The sequence below is a fragment of the Condylura cristata genome, unplaced genomic scaffold (genome assembly GCF_000260355.1).
Source record: "Condylura cristata isolate star-nosed mole 26May11 unplaced genomic scaffold, ConCri1.0 scaffold00019, whole genome shotgun sequence".
NCBI classification, from domain to species: Eukaryota; Metazoa; Chordata; class Mammalia; order Eulipotyphla; family Talpidae; genus Condylura; species Condylura cristata.
Genome location: NW_004567120.1, coordinates 34,916,894 through 34,944,145, shown reverse-complemented (window position 1 = coordinate 34,944,145; position 27,252 = coordinate 34,916,894). Strand labels below are relative to the sequence as shown.

General features: G+C 42.2%; 1 protein-coding gene across 5 annotated transcripts in view; it reads left to right on the top strand.

Annotated features, from left to right (window-relative positions):
* The window catches only part of FGF13 (fibroblast growth factor 13), a 411,595-nt gene that overhangs the window by 214,431 nt on the left and 169,912 nt on the right, over nucleotides 1-27,252 (top strand). For 3 of the 5 annotated variants that reach the window (XM_012727162.1, XM_004685847.2, XM_012727161.1), the window contains one exon: nucleotides 20,725-20,892. The exons of the other annotated variants lie outside the window; for them this stretch is intronic. In XM_012727162.1, coding sequence (XP_012582616.1) covers nucleotides 20,725-20,892 — 168 coding nt within the window. The remainder of the gene's footprint in view (nucleotides 1-20,724; nucleotides 20,893-27,252) is intronic. 5 annotated transcript variants of the gene reach the window in all.

Below are 27,252 nucleotides of genomic sequence, written 5' to 3'. Positions count from 1 at the left end.
TTTGAGAAACGCCAATGGTTTACAAACATTTTGTCTTACTTCAGCCTCTTGTTCTTGCTGTCTACTTAAGGAAAGAAATAAGCAGGTACTTAGATATCAGATCCCATTTCAAAATCATCACGTGATAAATTTGCCACCCACTTTTTCAGTAAGCACTCGCTTTGTTAACAGGGGCAAGGTTTACAGAATAATTGCTTTGGGTAACAAGTGTGTGGTTATAAGACTTAATATAAGCAATTAATTATAGTTAATTTTAAGCAATGAATATGTGAAAACTCCAAACCCTATCTATTACAAATTGGTTGTGAACGAGCCCAGAAAGTTACTAAAGTGTTTCTAGAACCACTTGAGATCTCTGCTACCTGCATTTGTCCTGGGATTTTTCCTGTGGTTCTGAGGGCACATTGATTCCCCTTTCATAGAGTCACCACACAGTTCTTAAAGCAGAGCAATTGATGTTGTGTGAGATCCTGGGGGTCACTGGAATACAGTTCCATAAAGTCCCTTGTTAAGATGTCTGCCTACACCAAAGAGCAGTAAGATGAGTGACTTTAGTGATTCAGACCATCCAAGATGGCAGCCCCCTTATTTTGTCATCGGAAGCAATCACAGTACAAAAATTGAGTGTCTCATCTGGATTTCCTAGGCAACCTTCTAGGGACCTTGTTCAGCAGCATCTTAATGGGGCTTTGTGGCCCCTCATGGGCCCCCAACATTTGATAGCTTGATAATCACTAGCCTTTTGCAGGTGCTAACATGGTGTGTTTCTAGAAGTGAGGCTGACCCCCTTGGACTGCCCTCTCACTTCATTGTGTTTATTCCCAGGGGTATGCATTGGTGACTTGCTTGGAGAGGACACAGGCTCAAGTTTGGGACTTTCACCTTAAATTCATAACACTGTCAACGAGGCAGCCAAGCTAAATCACTACAGGCCCAGTCCACTACTACTCCCTATGAATGGAAGAGCAGCTGTTAGGTCGGCACTTTTTTCCATCCAGCAGGAGATAGTAAACCTGGCCAGGGAAACACACCCTTTGTAAAGCAATGAACTATCCATGGTCATCTCTGTAGGGCATTTGGCTAAGATGGTCTCCTCTCCCCTCCCTCTGCCCCAAATACTGAGGATCACATTTATCATTGATGCTACTCACAGATCTGCCTGTGTTTATCTTCATACCAAACCCAGGGAGCCCAGCTAGTGATAATCTTCTTGCCAAAACATGGGAAAAATAGGGATTTTTTGCCTTTGATTCAATGAAAAAAATGCTCTTCTGGCAGCCATGTGTGAGGAGGTGCTGCAATTCAATCTGTGTGCTTCTTTCAGGAGGCAAGATACCTCAGCCAGTTTTTTTGGACCACCTTCAGCTGTCTTTATTGTGGGTGTTTTTGTATTTAAATTCTAGAAGGAAAATCAAAAGAGTTGTCTGGAGAAACATAGTCTCGGGAGGCAAGGCTGACAGACCTTAATAGAAGCATCCTTGTCCATCAGTGTTCTCCCTTCCCAGGGTTATTCCCAAATCCCAGTGTGCCAGCTCAAAAGGTTTTCATGAGGTACACAGTAGGCATGATGTTTAGCATGGTACCCCATGGAGAGCAAAGTCTTCGTCATCACATTAACATATGCCCCACAGATAACGCTGTCTCTCTGGAAAAAGCTGTTTGAGGCAAAAAGAGGCCTTAATTGTTCCATTCATTTTAACTTCATTAACCTCACATAAGCAGTCAGGTGTGCTCACCCCTGTTTTCCCCATGTCGAGTGTAGCTTGGATCAGGTACATAGTAGTAGCTACTAAAGAAATCAATATGCCAATCCGTTTATTGAATATAAGAATTGTATCTCCATTAGAGGCTGAATTTAGCATTAGGAATTTGTGTGCCTTATGCTGTCGTTTATTTTCTGGATAAACTTAAGCACTTAACTCCTGGAACCTCAGCTCCCTTCACTGGAACAAGCAGGATAAGTCTTTTTTTGCTGATGTCACCCAGTTCTTAGGAAGATCTGCATTCAGTCTCAAGGGGCTACAGGCCAAGCACTTTTTTTTTTTTAAAGATTTATTTATTTGTGCATACAGAGCTGGGGTACAGGCCAGAGGGTCAGGAGTGGTGAGAGGCTTCAGCAGAGACAGAGTGGGGTGCAGGACAGGCAGATCTACGAAGTACACTGCTGAGGGGAGCAGCGGGCGGGTCAGGAGAGGTCTGCCACGCCATGTGGTCACCTCCGAGGCAGGCGGGAATCGAACTCATGTGGAAGTGGTTTTAGCTTCTCAGTGCTGTGCTTTAACTCGCTGCGCCACCAGGGAGGGCCGGCCAAGCACTTTTTAAACTGAAATGCTAAGCATACCGTTTGTTTATTATTCTACTGGTAAAGCAAGACACTGGCGTGGCATCTCCTCTGCATTATCATAACAATATTTAGTATTTTACACTTACTGGAAATATTTTCATAGCATTCAATGAAAAAGTGTTGATTATCGACAGATTTCACTTAGAGTAATCACCTCAGAGCAAGGAAAGCACAGAATTGTGTTGAAGTGTTGATCTTAACCTTTTTCAGTGTGCAGACACAAGGACATAAAACATTGGCTTGAAACCTAAAATGTTTTCCCATGAAGAAAAGTTCACAATGGCATAACTTTGAGGGAGCTTGAGAAACGATTCCAAGTCTGCAGACTCCATGTGCTGACAAGGGCGCGTGTGACCTCTGTGGAGAGGCAAGGACAGCAGCACAGCACACTGTTGGATTTGTAATGGCACTATATCTGTTTTCTTTCTGGAAAATCAGGAAGCAAAGCAGTGGACTATTAATTGGGAAGAATTAGAAGGACTCAAAGGTTAAGACAGGAAACGCACATTCTGTAACCTTTGAATGGGTCTGCCTCTTGATTTTTCTCCTTACTAAAATGCTCATGGGCTATTCCAAGCCCAGTGTTGCCACCAGATGTTGGGAACTCTTTCCAAGCATTACTCTGGAGGAAGAGTGCCCGGGACCTAGCAAGCATCCAATAAGTAGGTGCTGTCTCATAGACTATTCATTTGTACTATTTATCTTCCTCCTCTCCTCCTCCTCATCATGAAATAGGAGAGGTTGAAGCTTATATAGTCTATACTCCAGGTATTCAACCAACTCAGCATTTTCTCTTCAGAGTCCACTCCTGTGGATGGTGAGCGATGACCTTTGCATCTCCCAATTGTATCACTTCCTAGCAAAGAAAACAGAGACCCCTTCAGGAAGTACCTTCCCCAAGGTCCCAGAGCAAGCGGGGATGAGAATTTGGAGCCACTTTTTACTTGTCAATTGTCTGCTTCTGGGTCTTTCCTCGCCGTTGGAAATGTGGGCATGTTGCACGAGTAGGGTAGGTGCGTCGTCATCAGATTCTCTGATGGTATGGGCATGTCACGTTGGATCAGTGCCTTGCTCAACAGAAACAGTGGTGTGACTGGGTTCTGATTTTCCATTCCCACAGCTAACATAACAGCATTGACTATTCCATTACATCAGCCTTTGGGTGACAATGACTGTGATCCCAGGCACTTGGTTGTTTGCCTTCTCCCCTGGAAGAGATTGATCTCCTCCTGCTGGTTCTTCTAAGTGCCAACCTTGGTATGTCAGTTTGGAGATGGATTCACTTTTCTTTTATGCCTGGAGTTGCATGTTTTGCTCACTGATCCTCTAGCCACTGCCACCCAATGCTGTAATACCACACACTGACTGAGGATGTGTTAAATACACCAGGCTGCTGGTGCTGAAGTTAGGCTTTTCCTCCAAACAGAAAGGTTTGTTTTTGCAGTGTCCCGGAATTTTGTGTTGCAAAATGTTTGCATTGGGCTGAGGTTATTTGCGTGGTGCACAGGAAGTTGGAGTGAGATGAGTACTGACTGATGCCGCAGTGCACACTTTATTGAAACCTTATGCTCACTTTGGACAGCTGATGCTGGACAGGACAACACTGAGCTTTTTTCCTGCCCAGTATCTGGACGGTGCCATGTGTCTCCACTTCTTCTCTATGTCATTTATTTTCTGTGCCTGACTTGGAGCTCCTGTGCAAAGTTCTGGTTCCACTGTCATGTCGAATAGACATGTTTACTGGGCTATCTCCTTCCTCATCCTTGGACAATGGTTTCCTAACCTCCTTGCATGACAGGCGATTTCAGGGAGTGGAGGGTGAGGTGGAAAACCAGCTCTTCTTAAAGCCCTTCTATATTGGATTTCCACACAAGAGTTTGTTTGAAGAAAGGGCTTTGCTTTTTGCCAGTTTTAAAGCCAATATAAAAATCACTTGTCTGGTGTAGCAATTTCACTAGTAGATACCAGATACCCTCTGTTCTGGATTCAGCCCCATTCATGTGTCCTAGAAACCATACCTTCAAGGCTTCTCCTCTGTGCTATACCATGATGCCATGCTCCCTTTGATATACCATTTTATGGATTCATTTATTTATTCATACAGAATTGGAGTATAAGCCAGACGCGCAGGGCTGGTGAGAGGATTCACCAGAGACAGAGTGGGGAGCAGCAGCTGAGGCAGGAGAGTTCTGCTACATCACCTCCGGGGCCAAGGATCGAACTCACACTGAAGTGGCTGCGGGTCGCTTGCCGTGCTGTGTTTTAAACTGCTGTGCCACTAGAGAGGGCCTTATACCATCTTATTTTAGTGAGGAGCTAAAGATTTTGCTGGTTGTGTATGAAGAATTTGGGGCGCATTTGAGTGTAGGAGAGTATAGAGTTGGTGGCTTTGAAAGTCATTCTACAACCCACAGTGTCGTCGCCAATCTCAATAGATTAAAAACTGTACATCAATAACAGATTGAAAGCTTCAAAATTCATAGCTATGTCAGTTACAATATCTCTTATGAAGACAAATGTAGAAATTAAAAAATACAGCAAGTTATATTCAACATCATATGTTAGGAATTACATACCCTGACAAGTCGGATTCATCCCAGTAAGCTAAGGTGGCTGAACTTAAGAAAACCAATCAATGCAATACATCACATGGAGAGAATGAAGTAAAAATAATCAAATGATCATCTTGATTGATAAAGAGATGGCATTTGGCAAAATTCTACCTCCTTTCATGTTAAAAGCTATCAGAAAAGTAGGAATAGAAGAGGACTTCCCCACTAGAATAGACTACATTTATGAAAACCCCCTAAGATAACATTAAAGTCAATGATGATAAAAAGCTTTCCCCCCTGAGATCTGCACAAAGCAAAAGTACCCAGTCACCATTGCTCTTCACAGAGCAAACAGCAAGTAAAAGAAATAAAAGCAGTCACATTGCAAAGGAACAAGGAATACTCTTTATACATCGGTTTCAAGTCATTGTGTATAGGAAATTTCCGAGAATCCACCAGAAAACTACTAATAAACTAACTTAACAAATCTGATCAACTGATTTTACAAAGTTCAGGCCTCAAGATCAACATGCAAAAGCGGTTGTGTTTCTGTACAGCAGCAACTAACAATCTGAAAAGGAAATGAAGACAGAAATTCCATTTACTACAACTTAAAAGAATGAAATATCTAGTGATAAACCTAACCAAAGGATGAAAGACCTGAATAATGAGGAGTATAAAACATACCGAGAGAAAACAAGACTTAAATATATGGAAAGGCGTCTGTACTCACCAGTAGAACAACTTGATATTGTGAATCTGTCAGTATTATACAAAGTGTATCTGTAGCTTCAGTGCCATTTTATCAAAATTCAACATCCTTTTTGAAGAATGGAACAGCAGACCCTCAACTTGATAGGGAATTTCAAAACCATTTCGAGTGAGAACAAAGTAGAAAGATTCATGCTTCCTGATTTCAAAACCTACTACAAAGTTACAGTAACCAAAGCAGTGTAATACTGACATAGAGGAGAAAAATAGACCAACTGAATAGAATTGAGAGTCCAGAAAGAAGCCCACACATGTATGGCTAAATCATTCTCCTACAAGGGTGTCAAGCACAGTTGATGGAGAAATCGTTGTTTCTTCAACAGATGGTGCCTAGGCACTGGCATTCCAAAATTCTAAGGAATCAGTTTGGAACTCTAACTTCCTACTGGAATACTCATACTTTTAATCAATGTACTTTTATTTTTATTTATTTATGCATATAATAAGTGGGGTGTAGGCCAGAGGAGCAGGAGGTGAGTGTAGTCACCAGAGACAGAGCCAGGAGCAGGACAGGCAGATCCACTGAGACACACTGCTGAGGGGAGTAGCCGGCAGGTCAGGAGAGGTCTGCTGCGCCCTGTGGGTCGCCTCCCTGGCCAGTCATTGAAGTCTGGCCACAGTTTGTGGTGAGAGGTTGACAGTGCTATGTCTTTAACCTCTGTGCCACCAGCGAGGTTCAAATCTCATACCTTTATGAAGTAAAAGGTTTTTAAAATTGGTTAAAATGGTAAGTTTTAGGTATATATTTTATCACAATACAAATATTGTGAAGTAAGGAAACTTTTACATTAAAATTAAGTTATTCAAAAGTGATTATTATTTTAAATAAAGAAACAATACTTCCAAATAATCTTTTTCTCTGAAACAGACATTACAGATTACCATAAATGAGTCTTGTAAGAATAAAACATTGGTGGCTCATAAAAAGGCTTTTATATTTCACATTTAGAATGATTTTACTTCAAATGGAAGAACTATTACTGACAATTTATTTTCTATTTAGAAATCGTTCTTTTGTTGTAACCTTTCTGAGGTGACTAATGCTAAAGTCTGAGATAATTATTTATCTTTATTACGGTAATATTTGTAGATCACAGACAATTTCATCCAAATTACTCCTGCCTATCACCAGAGCTTGTTTTTTCAGTGTTAACAATTGAGGCCTCAAAACAACAGCACGCTCGTGGCCTATAAAGCCCCTTAAGACAAATATTTAGATGCACGAACACAGCTGCCCTGTGTTCAGGATCTCACAAAGCCATTGCCACAGGTTGCGCTGTTTGTTGTTTCGCAGGTCGGGGTGTACTTCACACATCATGTGATGGCCGTTAGAATTTGATCATGGCTATAAGGCAAAAGCCTCCAAATACTTCCTTGCTTGCTGTAGCTGGGGCCCATTCTGAGATTCTGCAGGTGCTTGGCACCCATTGCCCTGTGATTCTTTCCCAGGCTTTCTGCAGGGGCAGCTTACTCCTCCAAGCCTCAAAGGGGAATTTCACTTTCCTGTTTTCAGCCTGATTAAGGTCAGGACTTTTTGTTCAGTCTCCCTTCCCTCCCACTGCCTCTTCTGACCGCCCTTGCCATTTTCTCCATCATTGCCGCCACTCCAGTATGGATATCAAGATGAAACTGTTTCTATTCACCAGAAGTGTAGTTAGAGACTCCCAAAGCTCTCTGCAGAACAAATGGAAGCACAAAGAAATTCTATGCAGAAAGATGTTGGCAACCCAAAGGAGTATGTGGGGAGCCCCGTGTCATGCCTCCACCTGTGCCGGACCCACCCTCCTCTCAGCCCCAAACATTTTTCTTCAGTGTTGCCATGTTGGGGCCTGAGGATCTTTTTATCAAGTAAGGGTTGACTTATGAGCCATGTCTCAAGCCTGTGGGAATGTCTCCTGCATTAAACTTGTCTTTGAGAAGTTGTCAGTGAAGTAAGTGTTACACAAAGATTTTGTGAAAGGAAGAGGCAAGGAGTGCCCTCTGGATAATGCTCACAAATGTTGCTGCTTGTGATTTTTCTGTATTTCCTAGGCCTCTGAAGTTATCTCTTCCACCACTCAGCAACAAAATGCCTAATGGGTCAGCAGAGAATTGATGTGGAACATTTTGACCTGCATTTCTTGTGTGCAATTTTGACCTCCACTTAACTCTCCATTAAGGAGAAAGCGCAGGACCATCATTAGTCTGAAAACTGGGAAAATGTTCTATTCCCCCAGCTGAAATTGTTCAAGCTTGTGAAGAGCGGCATATTTCATGGTCTTGGTAGTGCCAACAGGTTTATGGATATGAGTCTAATTAGCGCAAATATTGGAGGCATGAGAGGAAAATCACTGGAAAAGGCATCAGAAAAGACATGTGTCAGTTTTGGGGAGACTGTGTTCACAGTGTGGACTCTGCTCAGTCTGAGTCACGTGGAATGTGTCTATGGCTGCCTTTCCCCCTTGCATTAGCCTCCATGTCCCGGGGATGACTGGCATCTCCCTCTTCATGCCCTTCTTGTTACTTTGAAACAGGATTTTGACTGAAATTCCTAAGGGGTGTCGACAACATAGTTATTAGTCAATGATTTTCATAGCACAAGGATTTTTAATTACCACACAGCCTGTTCCTTCCATCTGTGGAGAGCAGGGAGCCTCTGGTTTCCATCTCTCCTCCTTTGTCTTTTACCTAATTTTTGACCCTCGCATTTTCCCTGGCCTAAGAGTGCAGGTCTCCTGGAATGGGTCGTGGCCATTGAAAGCCATGGTAGCTGCCATGAGCTTAGTTGGCTGTCTGAACTTAACATTCTGTAGAAATTTGGGGGCCTGTTTGGTACTCTGGAAGCAAAATAATATAAGCCAAAAGAGAAAGTTGTGTGAAGAGCAAAATACCATCTTTATCAATAATAAAGCTAATGCTGGAGATGAAGCTATTCTCCTAAAGAATCCCATCATTAGATGTTGGTGCAGACTCAGGCAGCTCTGGGTCACAAAAAAAACCCTGTCTTTTTCTATTCTGTCCCTAACTTGCAAAGCTTAAGGCATAGTGGAGAGAGCAGGATGCAGGCTTTTTGTGGAATGCTGGCTCCCAAGGTGAAGGAACAAAGAAAGGGACTAGGCTAGGTATGCTGGCTTCTCTTTTAAAGCCTCATCAGGTGGCCTCCCTGGTGGCTCTAGGGGTTAAGTCTCCCTGCTATCAAGCTGTTGCCAGTCACTGTGGCAAGAGTTCAATCCCTTGCCTGGGAGCTTACTACATGGCACATCAGACCACTCCTGTCTCCCAGGCTGCTCCCCTCAGCAGTGTATTTCAGTTGATCTTCCTGTTCTGCTCCCCACCCTGTCTCTGATAAGTCCTCTCACCCCCCCCGATCCCAGCCCCCCACACCTCTGACCTATACCCCAGTTCTTCTATGTATAAATAAATGAAAATTAATCTTAAAAAAGTAATAAATCTTCACCAGCCCCCCTTGGAGAAAAGAGTGAAAGGCAACCCACAGAAGCCAGCGGTATCCTGCTAGGGAAATTCATACTGAAGAAAATATCAACCCTTTCCCCCATACTCCAGATTCTTGAGTCAACAATGGAAAGAGTGTAGGGATATCTCGTCAACCTCTGCTGAGGCAATGTGGACTCACCCAGTCGGTGTGACTTGTGAGCAGTGTGATTCCTGGCAGCTAGAAGCCCAGACACCTTCACTCTCAGGTTGTTTTCACACCATTCCTCTCTTGCTGGGAGTCCTAGATTTGTTCAGTGGAATCTGATGTAATGACAAAAGGAAACTAGATTCTTGGAAGAAAAACAAGAATTGTGTAAAGGCTCAAGAGAATTGATTTCTCAGGGAAGTTTTGCAAGTTGCCCACCATCATCTTTATCACTGCCACTCATACTCTCCCGAGTGTTCATGTTTCAGGACATCTCCCTGACCATCTCCTGTGTGGTCTTGTTTAATATGATGAGATGCTGCCCGGAAGAGCTGAGTGTTGTTTCTCCTCCTGTGCTTAAGGACCAGAATTAGATAATCCAGTAGTTATTATTTTCCCTTTGGGAAGTATATATTCCACGGAGTGACCGTTATTAATGCAGGTCTATATTAAAGTGTTGTTGCATACTGCTAGACATAAATTATTTTGCTAAGAGTCCATATTCCGAGAGCATGTGCCCACAGTCTAACTTCTTTTCCCCAGCTATACCACTTCCTACCAACCACTATCATGTCTTGCCTGGGTTATAGCACTTATCTGATTAGCCTCTGTGCTTCTGTCCTTTCCCTACATGCAGGAAGAGTTGAGCTTTTGAACACATAAACAGATCACACTGCTCTTTTGCTTGAAGCCATGCATACCTTCCTGGTGCTCAGAATGAAAGCCAGCCTGAGGCAGCCATGCACAGGCCTCCTGGTGATTTCTCAAATTCCCCCTACTACTTTCCCTCTGTCTTTCCTGTCTGGTCTTTTTAACCTCCCTCATTTTCTGCAAAGCAGCAAATGTACTCCTACTTCAGGATCTTTGCATTTCTGATCCCTCAGTTGGGAATAGTCACCTAGATCTCCCCATGCATCACTTTCTTCTGTACTTCCTCCACCCCAATGACACCTTCTCTGAGAGGCGAACTCATAAGAGCTCTTTTCCTGAATGTCCAGGTTCTCACTGCAATTTAACAGCTCCCTTTTCATCAGTGACTCAAAGTCCCTCGGAGGGCTCATCTTCCTTATTTGTTTACTTTCTGTCTACCCCTTGTCTAAGATGGGTAAATTCCATGACAGCCAGCACTTTCTTCTCTACCAGTTTTTCCATCTGTTGTATACTGTAGACATAGCACCTGGCATAGAGAGGTTCCCAATATTTGTTGTGAGGATGTTGAAAGTATTATTGTCAGAGAGGATTACAAAATCAACAGGCCAAAGGAAGCATCTCTGTACATATTATTTTCTCAGGTTGGAGATGGTGCAGCTATGTCAATTTCACTTATAAAATCTGATACCAACATATTTGTACAAGGTTTTTAGGCTTAAGAACCTACTTAGGTTTTTAGCATTCAAAGTTGGATATTGTATTAGTTTTCTCTTGCTGCCATAACAAAAATTGTGTGGCTCAAGCGATGTGTGTTTACTGTCTTATAGTTCTGTTGTGAAGGAGTCAGGCATCCTCTTAATCTGCTGTGAAAATAAGGTTCTATTCCTCTGTGAGATCTACAGGGGATCAGATTCCTTGATCATTTTGAGGATAATCAGATTTTTTACTGTGATTCAGTTCCTAGTAGGTGTTAGATCCCCCTGTCTCCCTTATAGTTGTCAACTGAGGGCCACTTCCTGCTTGGAGAGGCTACATAGATCCACATGATCTGATCTCCTTTCTTCGTGCTCCAAGTCAGCCACAGTAGGTTGACTCTGCACAATTTTAATTGGCCTTGCTTCTTCTTTCCAACTCTGACCCACATTTTTGCCTTCCTCTTTTTTTTTTTTTTTTTTTAAGCTCGTATGATTACATTGAACCTACATTGGTAATCTAGGCTGATCTCCTCCCTCTAATCATCAACTGATCAGCAACCTTAGTAACACCTGTGACCTCATGGTAACTGATGGACAAGTTCCCAGGATTAAACTGTGGGCATCTTGGAGTGATCATAATTCTGCCTTCTATAAGTATACAAACATCTGTGAGATATGGTATAGTAGTGAGAGTATAAGCTCTGGAAGTGTAAAGAGCTGGGTTTGAATCCCAGCTCTGCTTCTTGATAGCTGGATCTCTCGATCTGTCCCTTAACCTCTTTGACAGTCAGTTTCCTTTGCTTCAATTGGGGGCAATAATGACACTTGTTTCATGGGGGTGTTGTGTATATTGGAAATGACTTGTGAAAGTATGTATTGTACACTGGGCACTGCATTTTACCCCCTTTTCCAAAATAGAATGGGAGTGTTGCTAGTGTTCTGAGCATGAGCACCTAGCATAGTAAGCCATCCTCAGAAGGTTCACCTTTAATAAGGTCAAGGACATCTGGTACTCTTTTGCTAAAGCCTCCCTTAACCAGCTGTGTTTGTAGGGTATCTGGGGGGAGTTTAATCTAAATGTTTATGATTCATTTACACCTAAATCATTGAATGCTATTTTTCAATGGCTGGAGACTTTTAAAATAATCACCATGTTTTTTTCTTAAACAGAAATGCTGCCAAGAGTAAACAAACTGAAATATTGTTTGCTCTACCACTCTTCTCAGCTCACTTGGAGCATCTTCTAGGCTTCTAACCTAGTGTGGTGTGTGTTTTCCCCTGCTGTCCCTCCAGTGCAGCTCTCCTGAGACAACCCCAGCTCCCTTCACTGAATGGGGAGTTCGAAACTGCTGTTAGCAGGAGTGCAAAAAAAGCACTAGGTTAATTAGAATGTTTCTTTTTTAGAATTATTTTCTCGATTTCAGCTATTGTAATTGCGAATTTTGTTCTAATTCACTCCATGAGCTAAAAATGTTCCTGCTTTAACTCCCTGTGGGGGAGGATTTCTTCCACAGCAGGTAGGTGAGAATGGCATTGCTTGGGGGAGTTAAGGACTATTTGAGCTTGCAAATTGATGGCCACAAAATGTGTTGTAGCCAAGTTGAACTAACTGCCATTTGCTGAGCTCCAATGGAGCCTGTGACTAAATAGGGAGAGGAGGATTTAGCCCGTGCATATTTTAAATGAAATAAGAGGATTCATGTCTTAACCCACTGGAAAAGACTTGTTCATCCCTTGTTCTCTGCCTTCTTCGCCTTTTGCTAGCTACTTCTAGAATCACTGCCATAGCCAGGTTGCGTGGAATGCCAGGTCGCACAAAACCGCAGTATCATTGGCATCAGAGTTTTGGGGGCATGGCTTTATAGATCAGCCCATATGTGGACATTTGCTTTTAAGTCTCCTGCTAATTCCATTACTGTATGCGAATGGATTTGCTTTAGTGTCTCTGGGGGTACAAAGTGGCAACAGTAGGTGGTAGAAGAAGATGTGATCACCGCACACTAGCAGGAAGTGTAAATAAGACAACTCTGCTTTTCGCCTGTGATGGTGTTCCCAGAAAGGTCTTCAGGTCTAAGGCTGAGAAAGTTTCAGGGAAGATAATTTCTGTGAGTGGCTATGACGTCATTGTGGAGTCTAACTGGAGTTCATGTATTACTTGTTCTTAAAAGGAAATATATTGCTCTAGCTTTACATACATACATACACACACACATACGCACATACACACAGAATTGGTCAGTACATCCCCTCCCCCACTCCTCCAACTTCAGTGGGCTATGTCTGAAGAAGAAAGCCGCTTATTGAATGATGCCAGTGACCTTCATTATGCATGATGAAGAGGCAAAATTTGGTGTAGAAGTGATGCCTGGGATCAATCTCGTAAGTAAGCTTTAAAGGCTGCCTAGATGCTTGAGTCCCCAGGACACTGTGGCCAGAAGCACTTTGCATTAGAAACAAAATGAGTGAGGCCAAAAATAATTTTACAATGAAGCCAGTAACCATTAAACATTTTCAAGAAATTATATATGGCCTTCTGGAAGAAATACCATTTGTCAGTCAATTAATTACACTGTGAAGAGTACAGCCATCTGTCCTGGGTCAATACCTCCACTTTGATTAGAAAACCAAAAGGAATGTGGTGTGAGCCTTGTCTCGACCAGCAAACATGTAGGTGGTTGACCATTTTCCCCAAACCCTTTCACGTTAACTTCAATTCAGCTCCAGTTGATGCTAAGGGACTTAATTCACCTGCCCTGGGACAGGCATTGTGTTGGATGTGTCTGCCCCATCATCTGTTTTCATTCCTTTTTTAAAGAAAATATTTATTTACTTATGCATACAAGAATTGGGATACAGGCCAGAGATGTAGGGTGAGAGAGTTCACCAGAGACAGAGTAGGAAGCGTGGACAAGTACACTGCTGGGGGGAGCAGCGGGCAGGTCAGGGGAGGTCTGCTGCACCATGTGGGTCACCTCCCTGGTGGGGAATCGAACTTCGGCTGTTGACTGGATAGTTTCATAGTGCTATGCTTTAACCCGTTAACACTACCAGGAAGGGCCCCTCTTTTAAATCTTAAAACCACCTTGTTTGGAGGGAGTTAAATATTGTGATTCATTTCCCTCATCTGTAAGAAGTAGGTAATTAACCTGCCTGCGACCATAAATGAGGTGGTACAGGTCTCAGTGTCCAGAGCTCTTTCTGCTATAGTATGGCTGTGTTCCACCAACATGTTATTTAACTGCGACCAAATCATCCTTTGGTCTCAGGGCAGAAGGGAAGGACTCCTGCTAAGTACTGACTATCTGATTGGGGGCTAGCTAATGCCCTGGGTGTCTCTCATACTTACTAGTCATACATACTAGTCAGCTCAGAATCTTGTGAAAATACAGATTCTGATTCTGTTGGGCTGGTGTGGGCTGGGCTCAGAGTCTTCCTAACAAGCTTCCACGTCCAGAGTCCTCCTTTTAAAATCACCATATTTCTGTGTTATCAGTGAGGAGACTAAAAATCAATAGTAGACATCATTTGTCCAAGGGCATGAATGCTCACTTATGGTCTCAGAGTTGGGATTTGAAATAAAGACACATTGATTATTGGGATTGAAATAAGGACACACTGATTATATGGCTCTTGCTAGTGTACCCTTCTGCAATTGCTAAGGCTGTTGAAAATTTCTCCTGGAGAGATCTCCATACCTAATTAAGAAGCCAAACACTTGAAAGTTTTAGTTCTTTCTAGGGCTCTACCTTTTTTGCTCAGGAAAACACTTCACATTTTTGGCTTTAATTTTTCTCTGACTCCTTTGACTGGACACATTGATTTATTTGCTGCACCTTACAGTCACCTGGGGAACTTTGGCCTCTACCCATACCCCATTCTTAGAATAATCACACATGAATTTCCAGAGGTGGGGCCCAGGTGTGGGCAGTTTATAAAAGCTCCTCAGTTGATTTTGATTTGTAGTGAGAGTGGAGATTCCCAGACTACAACATTCAGGCCTATAGTTTCTCGAAAATGTTGTCCAACCACCTTTTTTTGGTAATGTTTTTTAAAAAGATATCAACAGCAAGTCTTCCAGTAAGTCTTTGATACCGTTTTGTTTTGTGAACTTGAGCTTGGACTGCAGTATGGTTGAGGTTGGAGTGTATCGAAAGTTTGAAATGATCTTTGTGGACCTGGAGTTGAGGAGTCTGTGTGGGTGGTTGATGAGGACGGGCCAGGGTGGAACAAAGCACCACAGAGACTAGCTTCAGGGTAGAGACATTCATTCTCCTAGCTCAAGACATTGACTTTGGCATGGTATTAATAAGACTTGCTCTTGTTTTGACTAAACTCAACAAAACTGGTCAGAAAGGAGATAGAATGTTGAACAAGAAGAATGCAGGGCAGCATGGATTCCCGCTAGAGCGATGGACAATACTCCATGGTCTCGCGGGCTGGAGGGATCAGGTCCACCATGTAGCGACTCCTGCTTTTGTGTGATTCTACACAGTCAAGAGCACCACCTCCACCTCCCAAGAGGCTGTTGAGGTAGGAAGGGATGTAGTGTGATAATCAGGGATCAAAGCCTGCCCTCCAACAGGAAGAAGACATTTCACTAAGGAACATGAAGAATGTGTTCTCCTCACTCTTTCTCCACCCTGGATGTGCCATCGAATCCCAAGGAGAGCTTGGAAGCCTCCTGGCCTCAGCTGGGGGAGCCTGCTTTAATAGACTGCTGTGGCACATGGGTATTTTAGTTTTTCAAAGTTCCCCAGCTGGTGTTAATGCTCATCCACAGCGGAGAACCACTGGTTTAGATGGTGTTTACACTGGGAGGCGGAGGCGAGTGCAGACAGGCAGAGGTGGAGGCTGGACATGTGGCCCAGGCAGTTATTCTCTAAGTGGGATCCTCGCCCAGTGGCGCCAGCTGCACATTAGCTTGCTAGCAATGCCAGGACTCATGCTCCACAAGAGTCCACTTCAAGGCCAGTCCACACAAGTATGATGAACATGCAAGCTTGGCTTGGATTTGAACTTGGACTTGTTTGAACAGGGTGCATGAGGGGGGGAGGCAATGACATGAAGTTGGAAAGCTTGAAAGTCACAGGCTGGTGTCTGCTCTCCTGGTTGTAGCATTGAGATGTGCAGTGTTCTCATGTTCTAGGGTCCAGTGGGTTTCTCTAAGATCTTGCCATTTGTCATTCATACAGGGTGGGAGATTTCTGAAAATGCTCCCTTGTCCTATTGGGAACTGCCACTTGTGTTCTTTCAGGACTCATTTCTATCTGCAACAAAGGGATACATTTTCTCTCGTGACATGGGCCTTTAGACAAGGGGAAAGGAAATTACATTTCATTCCATCCACAAAAGAGCAAAACAGCTTCAGCAAACAGAATTTGGAGGAAAACCTAATAGTGCCTGGGAGACTTAATGGAAATGGGGGAGATTGAAAGAGAAGATAACTGAAATTTCTAGAAAAGATTTTAAAGGTGTATCTATCCTGGCTGATTCAAAGGATCATTAGTATTGATTAATTCCATTCAGTGAATTATTTACTTAAGTTACTAATTTACATTTAATCTTGTTATTTTGATAGCATCACTGTTGTAGCAAAGCTCAAATATAAATATAAGGAGATGGACAATTAGCTCGGAAGCAAAATGGAGTTCTCAAGCTTACATGTCCTATGGTTAAATGTACCCTTCAGCATGACAGGTGCTCAGTGACATGGAAGAGTAATCACTCTAATTACTCTGTTTTCTTCTCACTTTCTCCTCATTATGAGAGGACATTTGATAATTTGTATCTTTTGCCAAGTTTTAGGTTTTGTAAGGTATTTGCTTATCACAGTCACAAATATATGTCTAATACCTTAGCTGACGGGTCCCCTGACTGGGTTCATTTCCATTGCCTGGGTGATCTCAGGTGTGCGTTCATTCAAAATCATGTATCACTAATAGTCTTTAGTCATCTTTGTGAAAAGTTTATTTAAAAACAAAGTCTCAATCATCATATAATAGAGGGCTAGGTGATCACCTCCAGCTTGAATCCAGCCAACCTTGTGAATGACAAAGGCCTGGCGAGGGTGCAGTGCCCCAGCAGCATTGTCTACACAGTTGCCTCAGCTGTCTCAGTTGCTGCTATGCCTTTGAATAATGAAACATAAATTGTTGCAGACTGGGGAATCTCTAAGCTAAGAAATACAAATGAACCGATCTGTTCATCTTACCCTCCGCGAGTGCAAAGCCTGTGACTTGCTGCCATGCTCATCCAACCTGGCTCCTACCAGGTGCTTGTCCAAGCCGTGTGACTTGGAGCACTTTTCTTTCTCAAGCTTTATTTTCCCTGTGTGTGAAGACAAAGGCTCATGTCAAATCATATCTATTTTGTTTGGACTGTCATGGTGGGCTGGTGGTATGGGTAAATACGTGGGTAGCTCTTTGATAGTGTCAACATTTTACTTATTGATAAGAGAAAGTAAAATATGAACTTGAGTTTCTGAACAGGAGAAATGATAGTTACTCTCTGTAATTAAAACATTTTGTCAATGTGTGTCACTTGGGGATTATATTTTTTAATCAAAGATGAAGGTGGATTTTTGGTACAGATTGGGGCTTTCTTTATGTTTATTTAGTTTGAAGTGAGAACACCAATTCCGTGAGCATGAGTCACCAAGGCTAGATTACCAGGTTTAGACTGAAACTCTCTTCCCTTACCATGACTCCCCCGGACCCTGTCCTTGAGAAGCCTAGAAGGGAGTGGGGTGGTCTCGTCCCAGTCCAGCTCTGCTGCTGAGAAACCAATTCTAAACACAGACTTGCCCATGTCAGAGTTCAGTGAATATGACACCTTTCATAAGGGGAACTAGCTCTTTCATAAATCGTGCTCATAACCATCATCCCGTTAGTCCCGCCAGCTCAGCTATTCTTGTCACCTCCGTGTCTGAGTATGCCACCTGTCAGCGTCTGTGTGTCTGTAGATGTGTGGCTGGCTTGCTTGCACTTGTGCTCTGTCCACTGCTATCATGGGGCTTTGGGCTTCTGACATGGTGTCCTGCGTGATTGAGGCCAAGGGCATTGGCTACGTGTGTGACATTTTCCAGAAGAATCCTACTCCTTGGCAGCTGTTGTCATGGGCCTCAACAGGCTTTCTCAAAAGCTGGGACCCCCACAGCCCAGAAATCAAACATGAGTCATTCTTCCCATCTTCTTAGACTTGAAGAATCTAATTCAATTTCTGAAACAGGAAGAGGCTTTGTGTAAATCAACTGTCTACCTAATTACTGGAGCTTTTTGGCTTCTTCCAAGATGGGATAAAACTACTCTTAAGAAGGCAGCAGGAGGCTTTGAGGCTTTGAGTTAAAGTGGACAAATGATTCAAATGAATAGAGGGACGTTTGGTTTTCAGATGATGCAGGTCGTGGGTTAGAAGGAGGAGAAACATTGGATTAAGTCAAGAAAGGATCCCATCCTTTTTTCCTATTTCAACAAACTGACTGAATTACATTCTTCCTCCCTTTTCCTTATAGCAAGCTTCTTTTGGAAGCAAGATATTCTATCCTCATCCCTTTTTGAGGGACATAGAATTGAGCCCGAAACTCCTGCTGCTGTCATTTGCTCACCCAGCCACCACTCTCGTCCCTGAAGGAGCCCTGGGAATGAATGAATTTGATACACGAGTTTTAATCCCCAAATAGCCTCATAGTCCGAGATTTTATAGACCAAAGTGAAGTGTTGCCAGTACAGTGCCACTTCAGAAAACGTCACCATGTTCCACTTCTGCGTCAACCTACTGATAGATTGACTTTTTTCCTGTTCTGCCTGAATTAACTGATGTTTGGGGCATGGAATAGGGACAGCCTGAGACCCAATGCTGAGCCATTAACTCCCAGATGTTCTCGATTTCTGAGGAAATGTTCTGTGCCTGTAGTTATTACTCAGTTGGCTCCTTAAATGCTCTCATCTTGGCACCTTTTGCACTTGCTTTTTAAATTCAATTTGAGCAAAGAACAGGAGATAGAGAATTTTGTAGAAAGCAATTATCCCTGCACTTTTATGACCTTCATCCTTTCCCCATCATGATGGATATTGGGGCTGGTTCTTGTATCAGTCAGCATGTCACTTTCACTAGAATTTTGTTGTATGTTACAGATAACCAGTTGTATCTAATTAAACTACGATGATGGCAGTGCCAGGCGTTTTCTGGGAATTAATGACCAGCTGGGAAAAGCTGATGGTAGGAGAGTCAGCCAAAGGCTATTAGCTTCGGTCAGCCATTAATCTCCAGAAATGCCCGTTTGTGACATCATTGTTGGTATTGAAAAATAAAAATGGAAGAAAATTTACTGATGTTTATCATGTGTCTCTGAATAAGAAATTCCCCTATGGTTTAGAGAAAAGTCGCACTTCCCTGAGTTGTCCTTCTATCTTCAAATGGTTTCTTATATACAGTGTGTGAAAATGGGGTTGCTCATTTCCTTTTCTTTTTTTTTTTTTTTTTTTTTTAGTGTTCCAGTTTGGGGATGTTTTCTTTAAATGTTTTGGATGGTCAATCTAGAATTTGTCCTCAGTTGTGATGCTGGAATTTGATGTTTCTCTATTATCATCATTGTGCTCACGGCAGGAAGTGGTTGTAAACATTTCAAATAGCAGCTGTTGATAGGAAAGATACGCACTCAACAACGAGATTCTAAGAAGTTACAGTCACATTCTACTAGATGGAGGCAGTTCTCTGCCAGGAAAAGCTGTGGTGATGTGTCTATAATATTTCTGATTATGGCTGCTGAGTGCTAGAGGAAAACAGAAAGAGAATTGACTAAAATATTCATTACCTTGCATAATTGAATGATAAATTATGAAGAAGACAACAATTCAGCAGACAAGCACTCTATCAAGAATTTTTTCTAAACTCCTAATGCTAATTTAAAAGTTAAGTTGGTTTTGATACCTTTTTTACCCCAACATGTAGGTAAGTTGTTCAAACCCATTAAGAATCCACGTCAATGCCAACCCCGGAGGCTTCAGCTCCCATCCAGTGTCAGCCATAAGCTGTTTCTATTTTACAAACAGCACAGCATTGTTCTAGAAAGCCTAGAAGTTTGCTGGTGGTATTAGTCCTCCTAAGTGCATGTTGAATGTATGTCTTTGGGGGAGTATAATGATGAGTCAGCACATCATTAATCATAGCTTTACAGGCACTGACTCATGCCTAGCAAAATGTAGTGGCCTCATTGGGAAGAGTGTGATAGGAAAAAATCCATGTGGGGCCAGTTCTGCTTCTGCCCAATGTAGATGAAATTTGTACTCACTTGGTGGGTGGTCATCAGGCTGAAGTGTATTGCCGTGGACCCTACAAAAGCAGACACTGTTTTTGAAGTGAGAGAAAACTGAAACCTCACATTCTTCCTTATTAAATAACTGAAGGGTCCATAAAGAAATGATCAGCTGAGCGTCTTGGTCAATCTTTAAAACCAAAATGAGTAACCCAGATGCTGCTATTCCATGACCCAGCCAGGTAGGTCTTTGCTCCTGTGTTGATTGTTAGGCTCTCAGGAGGAGTTTCTTATTTTCACTGTGGCATTTTGTGTAACCATGAAGAAGGTTTACAGCAGCTCCAGTTATCTTTGGAAGACTTAGTAAAGCGCAGCACCCTGGATTGTGCTATGAGGCTGAGTACATATCTGGCCAGGTGCAGAGCAAGTCAAGAAACAGAAATCAACACACTGCTGATGGGTGGATGTCTGCCAGTTTGACCTGAAAATATTTATATTGTATCTTAAGTGGAATCACAGTGCCACACGGTGTTTCTTTGGATACAATGTTGGTTTCGTTATTAATGTATGTTATCCCTCTTCTGATGCAGGTTAACACTGTTCAGTTTTCACTGTGCAGCAATAGAGGTATATAAAGTTGAAGAATGAGTTTTTCCCGGGCCTTTATTTTACACTGTATGCTTAAAGATAAAATCACCAAACTTTTAAATGTTTTCCTTGGAAACTTTTTCTTAAGAATGTTGTTTCTTTAGTCTTCCATGGGAGTAGATTTGATGTGAGACATTCGCTGCTTTCATGAAGCTCTAACTTGAGTTCATTTTGTTATGTGGTGACCACAGTTCTGGATGACGCCCCCCCTGGCACACAGGAATACATTATGTTACGGCAAGATTCCATCCAATCTGCGGAATTAAAGAAAAAAGAGTCCCCCTTTCGTGCTAAGTGTCACGAAATCTTCTGCTGCCCGCTGAAGCAAGTGCACCACAAAGAGAACACAGAACCCGAAGGTTTGTGCACGACAGATGCGTGTTTTGCTTGTTTTCTCTCATTCTTCGTTCTTTCTCTTTCTTTTCGATTGTGCATTGCCCTCTGGTGTGCTATGTGTTGTTCGGCCCCTGACATAGATAGGAGTCCCTGGCTCGCCGGTGAATGTGTTATGCAGTCTCAGATGGGACACTGTATAATACAGTCATCGCTGCCCAGTGCCAGCGTCCTCCTGCTTCTCGAAGCTGAAACATTTTCAGTTGGTGTCATGCCGTTGCCCATGTTGGCTGCTAAAGTTGCTTGCTCCGGCCAAGTCTGTTTCCATGCACCTTGCCTTCCTGAAGCAGCAGTCGGCTGAGGAACGGCACTTCTAAAATCAGTTCATCAGAAGATTGTTCCAAATTTTCGACCTATGTTCCACTCCATGCAGCTTCTGCCTTGCGCTGGAAGAATGCTCATCTTCTTAGTTCGCCGAAGTGGCCCCGGGCCCCATGTAATGCACGCCCAGTTGTGCTTTGCCATAGTGAAATGCATGCTTCCAGGAATCTATGAGTAGTTTTGTTTTTCTTTTCAGCTCAAGTACAGGTTTGGAAATCTCTTCTTGTTGTTACTTAAATTGAGGTCTTTAGGGTGTTTATTGCAATCCCTGAAACAGATCTATCTTGAACGTACCTCATCTCTCCAGAAAGTGGACTCATTCATTTTTTTTTTCTAACATGCTTGCATGTTTCAAACAAGAACATTTTTCACATCCCAAAGAGAACATGGTAAACTTTTTTACCATCTGTGTACATTTCCACTTCCAAAGTGACATTTGAAAAGTGTGTGGTGAATACTTGTGAGTGCTTCTGTGAGATCGTCCGTGCGCCCCCTTCTCAAATATGATGAATACAGTTTGCCAGTGAGTATCACTGGGCGAGCCAGACTCACCTGTCCTTTGGCAGCGGGTGTACACTGTTACGTAAATGCTCTGGTACAATTCGAAAGGCGACCTCGTTCCTATTTTAAGTCGCCCTTTGTAACCTTATCTGTATCCTCTGATGACTCTCTTTCTGACCTAGAAAACACTGCCTGCCCTGTGGTTCTGATTAAAGTTTGAGAGGTGAAGAAATAACTCCAAATTGACTCTCGCCTATAGTTTGTGAAGCAAAATTTGATGTCTCAACGTCTCTCCTTCTTTCTTCCAAATCAAGTATTCAAGTTACATTGGCAGAAACTGAGAAGTGTCCAGTTTACTATGTTTCAGTTTATTTCAGCAATAGAATAGAGCGCTTGCATTTGTGTTTTATCCATACTTTGCTTTTCAAGCTATCTGCTCTGGGTTTTGAGTTGTGACATCAACCATTAGTCATCTGGAGATGTAAGTGGCGACCCTTTACAGTGAGTAAAATGAATCTTTTGGTGGCTCAGTAGAGAAGATATTATTTGATTTCGTGCTTTAATGAAGCAAAAAGTTTCAACAAGTGAGAATGACTTTACTGTGTATAATGCTTTCCGTATTTTCTGCTCTCTTTTTTCTAACGATAGATGTGTATATGTGTATATATAAATATTTACAAGTATAAAGCCGTATGTGTATTGTAGTTCTATGCTGCTTAGCTTATATTTTACAAATGCTGTTTTTGTTGGCACATCAGCCTGAAAAACAAAATTTGTTTTGAGTAAGCAAAATAAGCTATTTAAGAAGCAGCTGGTTAAATTCAATCAAACATTGTTGGTTAGAACTTCAAGTTGTTTTAATAGCACTCAGGTTAAAAAAAGTTGATTCACTAAATTTAATACCCCTCCATTCCTTTCTTATTACACATAATTTTAACAGGATCTGTTAATTTTCAAAATATCATCTGGACTGTACTGTGAATACTAGTATGAATGTTTTCTGATGCGAAGAGTTCTTTTTCTAGGTTTTAATTAGCATTCATTTTATTGCAGATTAATTTTGAACTAATTTAGGTTTAAATTAATGAGAATAATCTTGAAATCAAGAACTGACTTAATATATCATTTTCCTCATGTGAAATGAGAAAGCAGAGCTGGACTCTTCTTTCGAGAATGGCTAAGTTTAATTCTCTACTAGTGGGTGTGTAGAGTTTACAATCTGTCATTTCAGCCACACGTTGAGTGGCGGTCATTGTACTTAATGTGGCTGGTCTCCTTTCACTTGTCTTCTGTTAGTCTGAAGGTTTCTCTTAGTCTCGCTATCCTGGTCCTCTGGAATATTGAAGCTTATACTTCCTCCCTTATTACTATGGGCTATTTGTAAAGAAGATTATACATTAATATTTACTGGGGTGAATGTTAACGCTGTATGATTTGACTTTACCTTCTCAAACAAGGTTCCAGAAGCTAATGGTGAGCCCAGAACTTGATTTGTGTGTAAGATAACAATCTGAAAGACCTGCTAGATAGTGGCGAAGGAGACTTTGCGTCCTGAGGAATCATTGCCAAGAAATGATGATGGTTACCTCATGTAAGATAACAAAGTTTAGCATTTCCAGGAGAGACAAAGTCACTGTGGGTTTGGAAGGGTACAGTGGTGTTCGGATAAAGTTATTTTTGCAAGACTGGCTTAAAAAAAAAAAGATTTATTTTGTGCATACAGAACTGGGGTACAGGCCAGAGAGAGACCTCACCAGAGACAGAGTAGGCAGCAGAATAGACAGATAGACAAAATACACTGCTGAGGGGAGCAGCAGGCGGGTCAGGAGAGGTCTGCCATGCCATGTCATCACCTCTTGGGCAGGCGGGAATCAAACTCATGCAGAGGTGGCTTTAGCTTCTTAGTGCTGTGCTTTAACCCACTGCACCACCAGGGAGGGCCTGCGAGACTGGCTTTTAAATCTATAAGGTACAGTCTTCACTTCTCTCTTTTAATTGCTATAACATTTTGTTAGAATTAGTAAAATAAAAACCCTCTATTACAAATAGATTCTTAGTTCTACTATACATTCCTACCTTTGAAATCTCATTGAAACCTTTTGAAGAGGAAGTTCCTCTTGTGGACTCTCTGAAAGAGCATGAGACCTCAACTGACCTGGGCTTGGCTGCCCACCAAGCCCTCTGCAGGTGAAGGCAGTGGACAGCATGGCTCAGCATCCTGGTTGGATCTGCACTGTGCCAAGCTGCTATCATTGCCTCTCCAAGTGAGTTGCTGTTTCTATGATCCTCAAAGTAAAAATGAAAAATGCATTTAAATTTGAGGGGGAATGAAAGTTTGATTTGGATGAGTTTCAGAAGTGATTAAATTAGGTCAAAGAGGTTTATGAGTGCTGTGATAGTGCTGGAATTAGTTTTTTTATTCTCCACCAAATTGATAAATGGACTGCCTGATTTTGTACTATCTTATGCAAAGTCTTGGCATTTATTCTGTTTGGTGAGCTTTTGTCAGGACCAAGTAATTCTAACAGCATGGGTCCACCTGAGATTTGGTGCAGGTAGATTATTTTTCATTGTTCAGTTGTCTCTTCTTGAAAATATATTTTGTACTGTGTGCAGGCCCCCAGAATCCATGTAAAAAGTACACAGAAGGATCGAAATATCTCACTGGCTTTTCAAGATACTCCGAGGCCAAATTATACTTTGCCAAAAACAGGTTTCTATTTCTAAGCAGCCAATTCCAAAATAAATTTTTTATTCTCTTCCAACTACTCGTGATATTCAGTGATGTAATTATTTCCATAAAAACCACTTATGATACATTCTTATGTGAGTACTGAAATTTGGCTGTAGAAGTACATACAAGTAGCTGAGAGTCATATTTGGCCCAGTTCCAGCAACACTCTTTGTTATAAGAAAGCCACATGGAGAGTGCAGATCATCACCAAAACCTATTTCTTACTTTTCCAGGAGCCTTTTGGCACGAGAAAGTATAATCTTCATAGGTTTATTCTTTGTTCATTTTTTTCCCCTTACATTTTCATGTGCGCCAAGATGAAATCACTGATTTAGAGTAACTTCTGAAGGCCAAACTATTATCAGCGTAGCTGTTGCTTCCTCAATGCTGGTCGTGGGGCTTTTACTGTTGTTGGAGGATTGTCCTAGAGGATCACAGTGGGCATTCTAGCTTGCAAGTAGATAGCCTGGGAAATCTACCAAGTATAGATTATTGATTCATGGTGTCTCAGGGCAGGGAGAAGGGGACTCTATTGCCCAACCTGCTAATAACTTCTGCCATCTGCTTCTCCACTTCATCAAGACAAAAAATATAGACCTTTAATGGAAAGAAACTTTAATACAATTAGTGTGCAATACAGAAAACACAAAGCATATAGTTTCCAAATCTAGCACCTAATGTCACCTGTCCCCTTGTGGGTAAAAGTCCCCTCAAACAGGATTGACCCAAAGCAAGTTGAAAACCTGCCCCCAGTCTAAAGCACCTGCTGGTGGGGACCCTTAGAAAGAGTAAAAACCAGTCAGACAAGTCTGAGAGGAAAAGAGCAAAGTCAAAATCAAGATAAAAGCTGCCATTGTTAATGTCCCCAGGCGTCTGTCACCCACTTCTATTTCAACAAGTCCAGGGCCAAGAGCAAGTGCAGTTTCTTCACATGTCTCTCAGCTCCATGGGCCTCCCTCCCTTCTGGCCTCCATCCTGCCTCCTTCTCAGTGTTGTCACCACTGTCTTCTCCTCCCTGCTCAGCCCCACCTCCTTTGGCAGGAAAACCGGAACCTCCCGTATTCCTGGGGACCATGCTCATACAATAGCATTTGCCTTCAGGATTGCAAATATGAATTACAGTCATAAATTTGAAGGAGTTAATGCAATCTAGGAGAATGTTACACAGCTCAGGGATGTGTCCACCAGCATCTATTGTCTTACCTACAGTGCTGTTCCATACACACCAGTGGGATATCCTCACACACACACACCCTCACACACTCTCACTCACCCCACTTTCCTTGGGACATCCATTGTTTTTTATTCAGAGAGGCATCCAACCACAATGACCGTGTTGGAGAAGACTAGAAATCTGTGTACCAAAGCCAGGGAACCCCGTGCCAGATGCCTGGGGGGCATCTTGGTCATGGGCACATTGCCTGTTACTCTGATAACGCCTTGGTCTCTTCATCCTAGAATAAGAGTCCAGTATGAATATCAGTGTTTCAGAGTTGTAGGCGCAGACGAAGGCAGGTGAATTTTAATGAACATTCTGAGGGAAATCTTTTTATTTTCTTCCTTTTCCATTTGGTTGTTGCCTGTGTTGTTGCCTTCCTTATTTTAACACTAATTCATCTTTTGGGTATAAAAGGGTTCTAATACTATTTGAATTTAAGTGAAAATACTGGTGCTGGGCCCTTTAGTCACAAAGCTAGAGTTGTATAGCTTGATGTCTGAAAGTCTTGACTTTCAGGAAAGATGTAACTGGGTTCCAGATTGTTCCCTTGAGGACAGAAGTTAAGGGGGATATTCCTGTTTGATCAGAAAGACACGGGCCATATAGTTGGGTAACTGAAAAAAAAAAAAAGTCTCTATCTTTAAAAAAAAAAAAAAGAGTTATTTATGCATCTGTTTGCATAATACTGGAGTACAGGACAGAGGTACATGGGTCGGTGAGAGGATTCACCGGAGACAGAATGGGGAGCAGAACAGGCCAACTGACGAAGCACACTGCTGAGGTGAGCACCAGGAGGGTCAGGAGAGGTCTGCTGCGCCATGTGTATCACCTCTGGGGCGGGGACCGAACACATGCTGAGGTGGCTTTAGCTTCTCAGTGCTGTGCTCTAACCTGCTGCACCACCAGGGAGGGCCCAGACTTTATCTATTATTATCAAAATAACTATGTACTTAAAGTCACCTTGTCTTTGATTTATGGCTTCAAAGTTGACAAAATAACACCAAAGATTTTTATTTGTTCATTGAAGTTAACAGCAACTTAACTCCATAGTTACAAGAAAGATAAAAAAAATTGATCCCAGATGATATCAAATTAAAGGCAGACTCTTCAGGCCTTGGTGATTGGCAATGCCAATGGAATGGTGATGGTGATGATGCTTGCCCCACCCCCACCTCTATACTGCTTAAGTAGCTTTTCTATCAACTATTTCTTAGACCACAAGTTATGTCCTAATAACTTTAGGAAACTAGTAAAGGGCCTAAAACCTGTTATTCCTTCATTCCTATTTCCTCATCTTATGGCAGCAAACATGAAATTAACATAGTTTCTGGAAAACTCACAATTTGATGAAGGAAGTACTTAAAAACTACTAATTAAATTTCAGGCCAGGATGGGCATTTAATATTTTCTTATTAGACATATGCCTCTGAAGTCAGTCTCCAGGCTGACTTTTCCAGGAGAAACTAACAGCCCCTCATTCTTTGGCAGTCGCATCATTTTTAAAGCAACAGGCCTCCTTTCTCCCTTTGCTTTGGCCCTGCCATGGCCAAA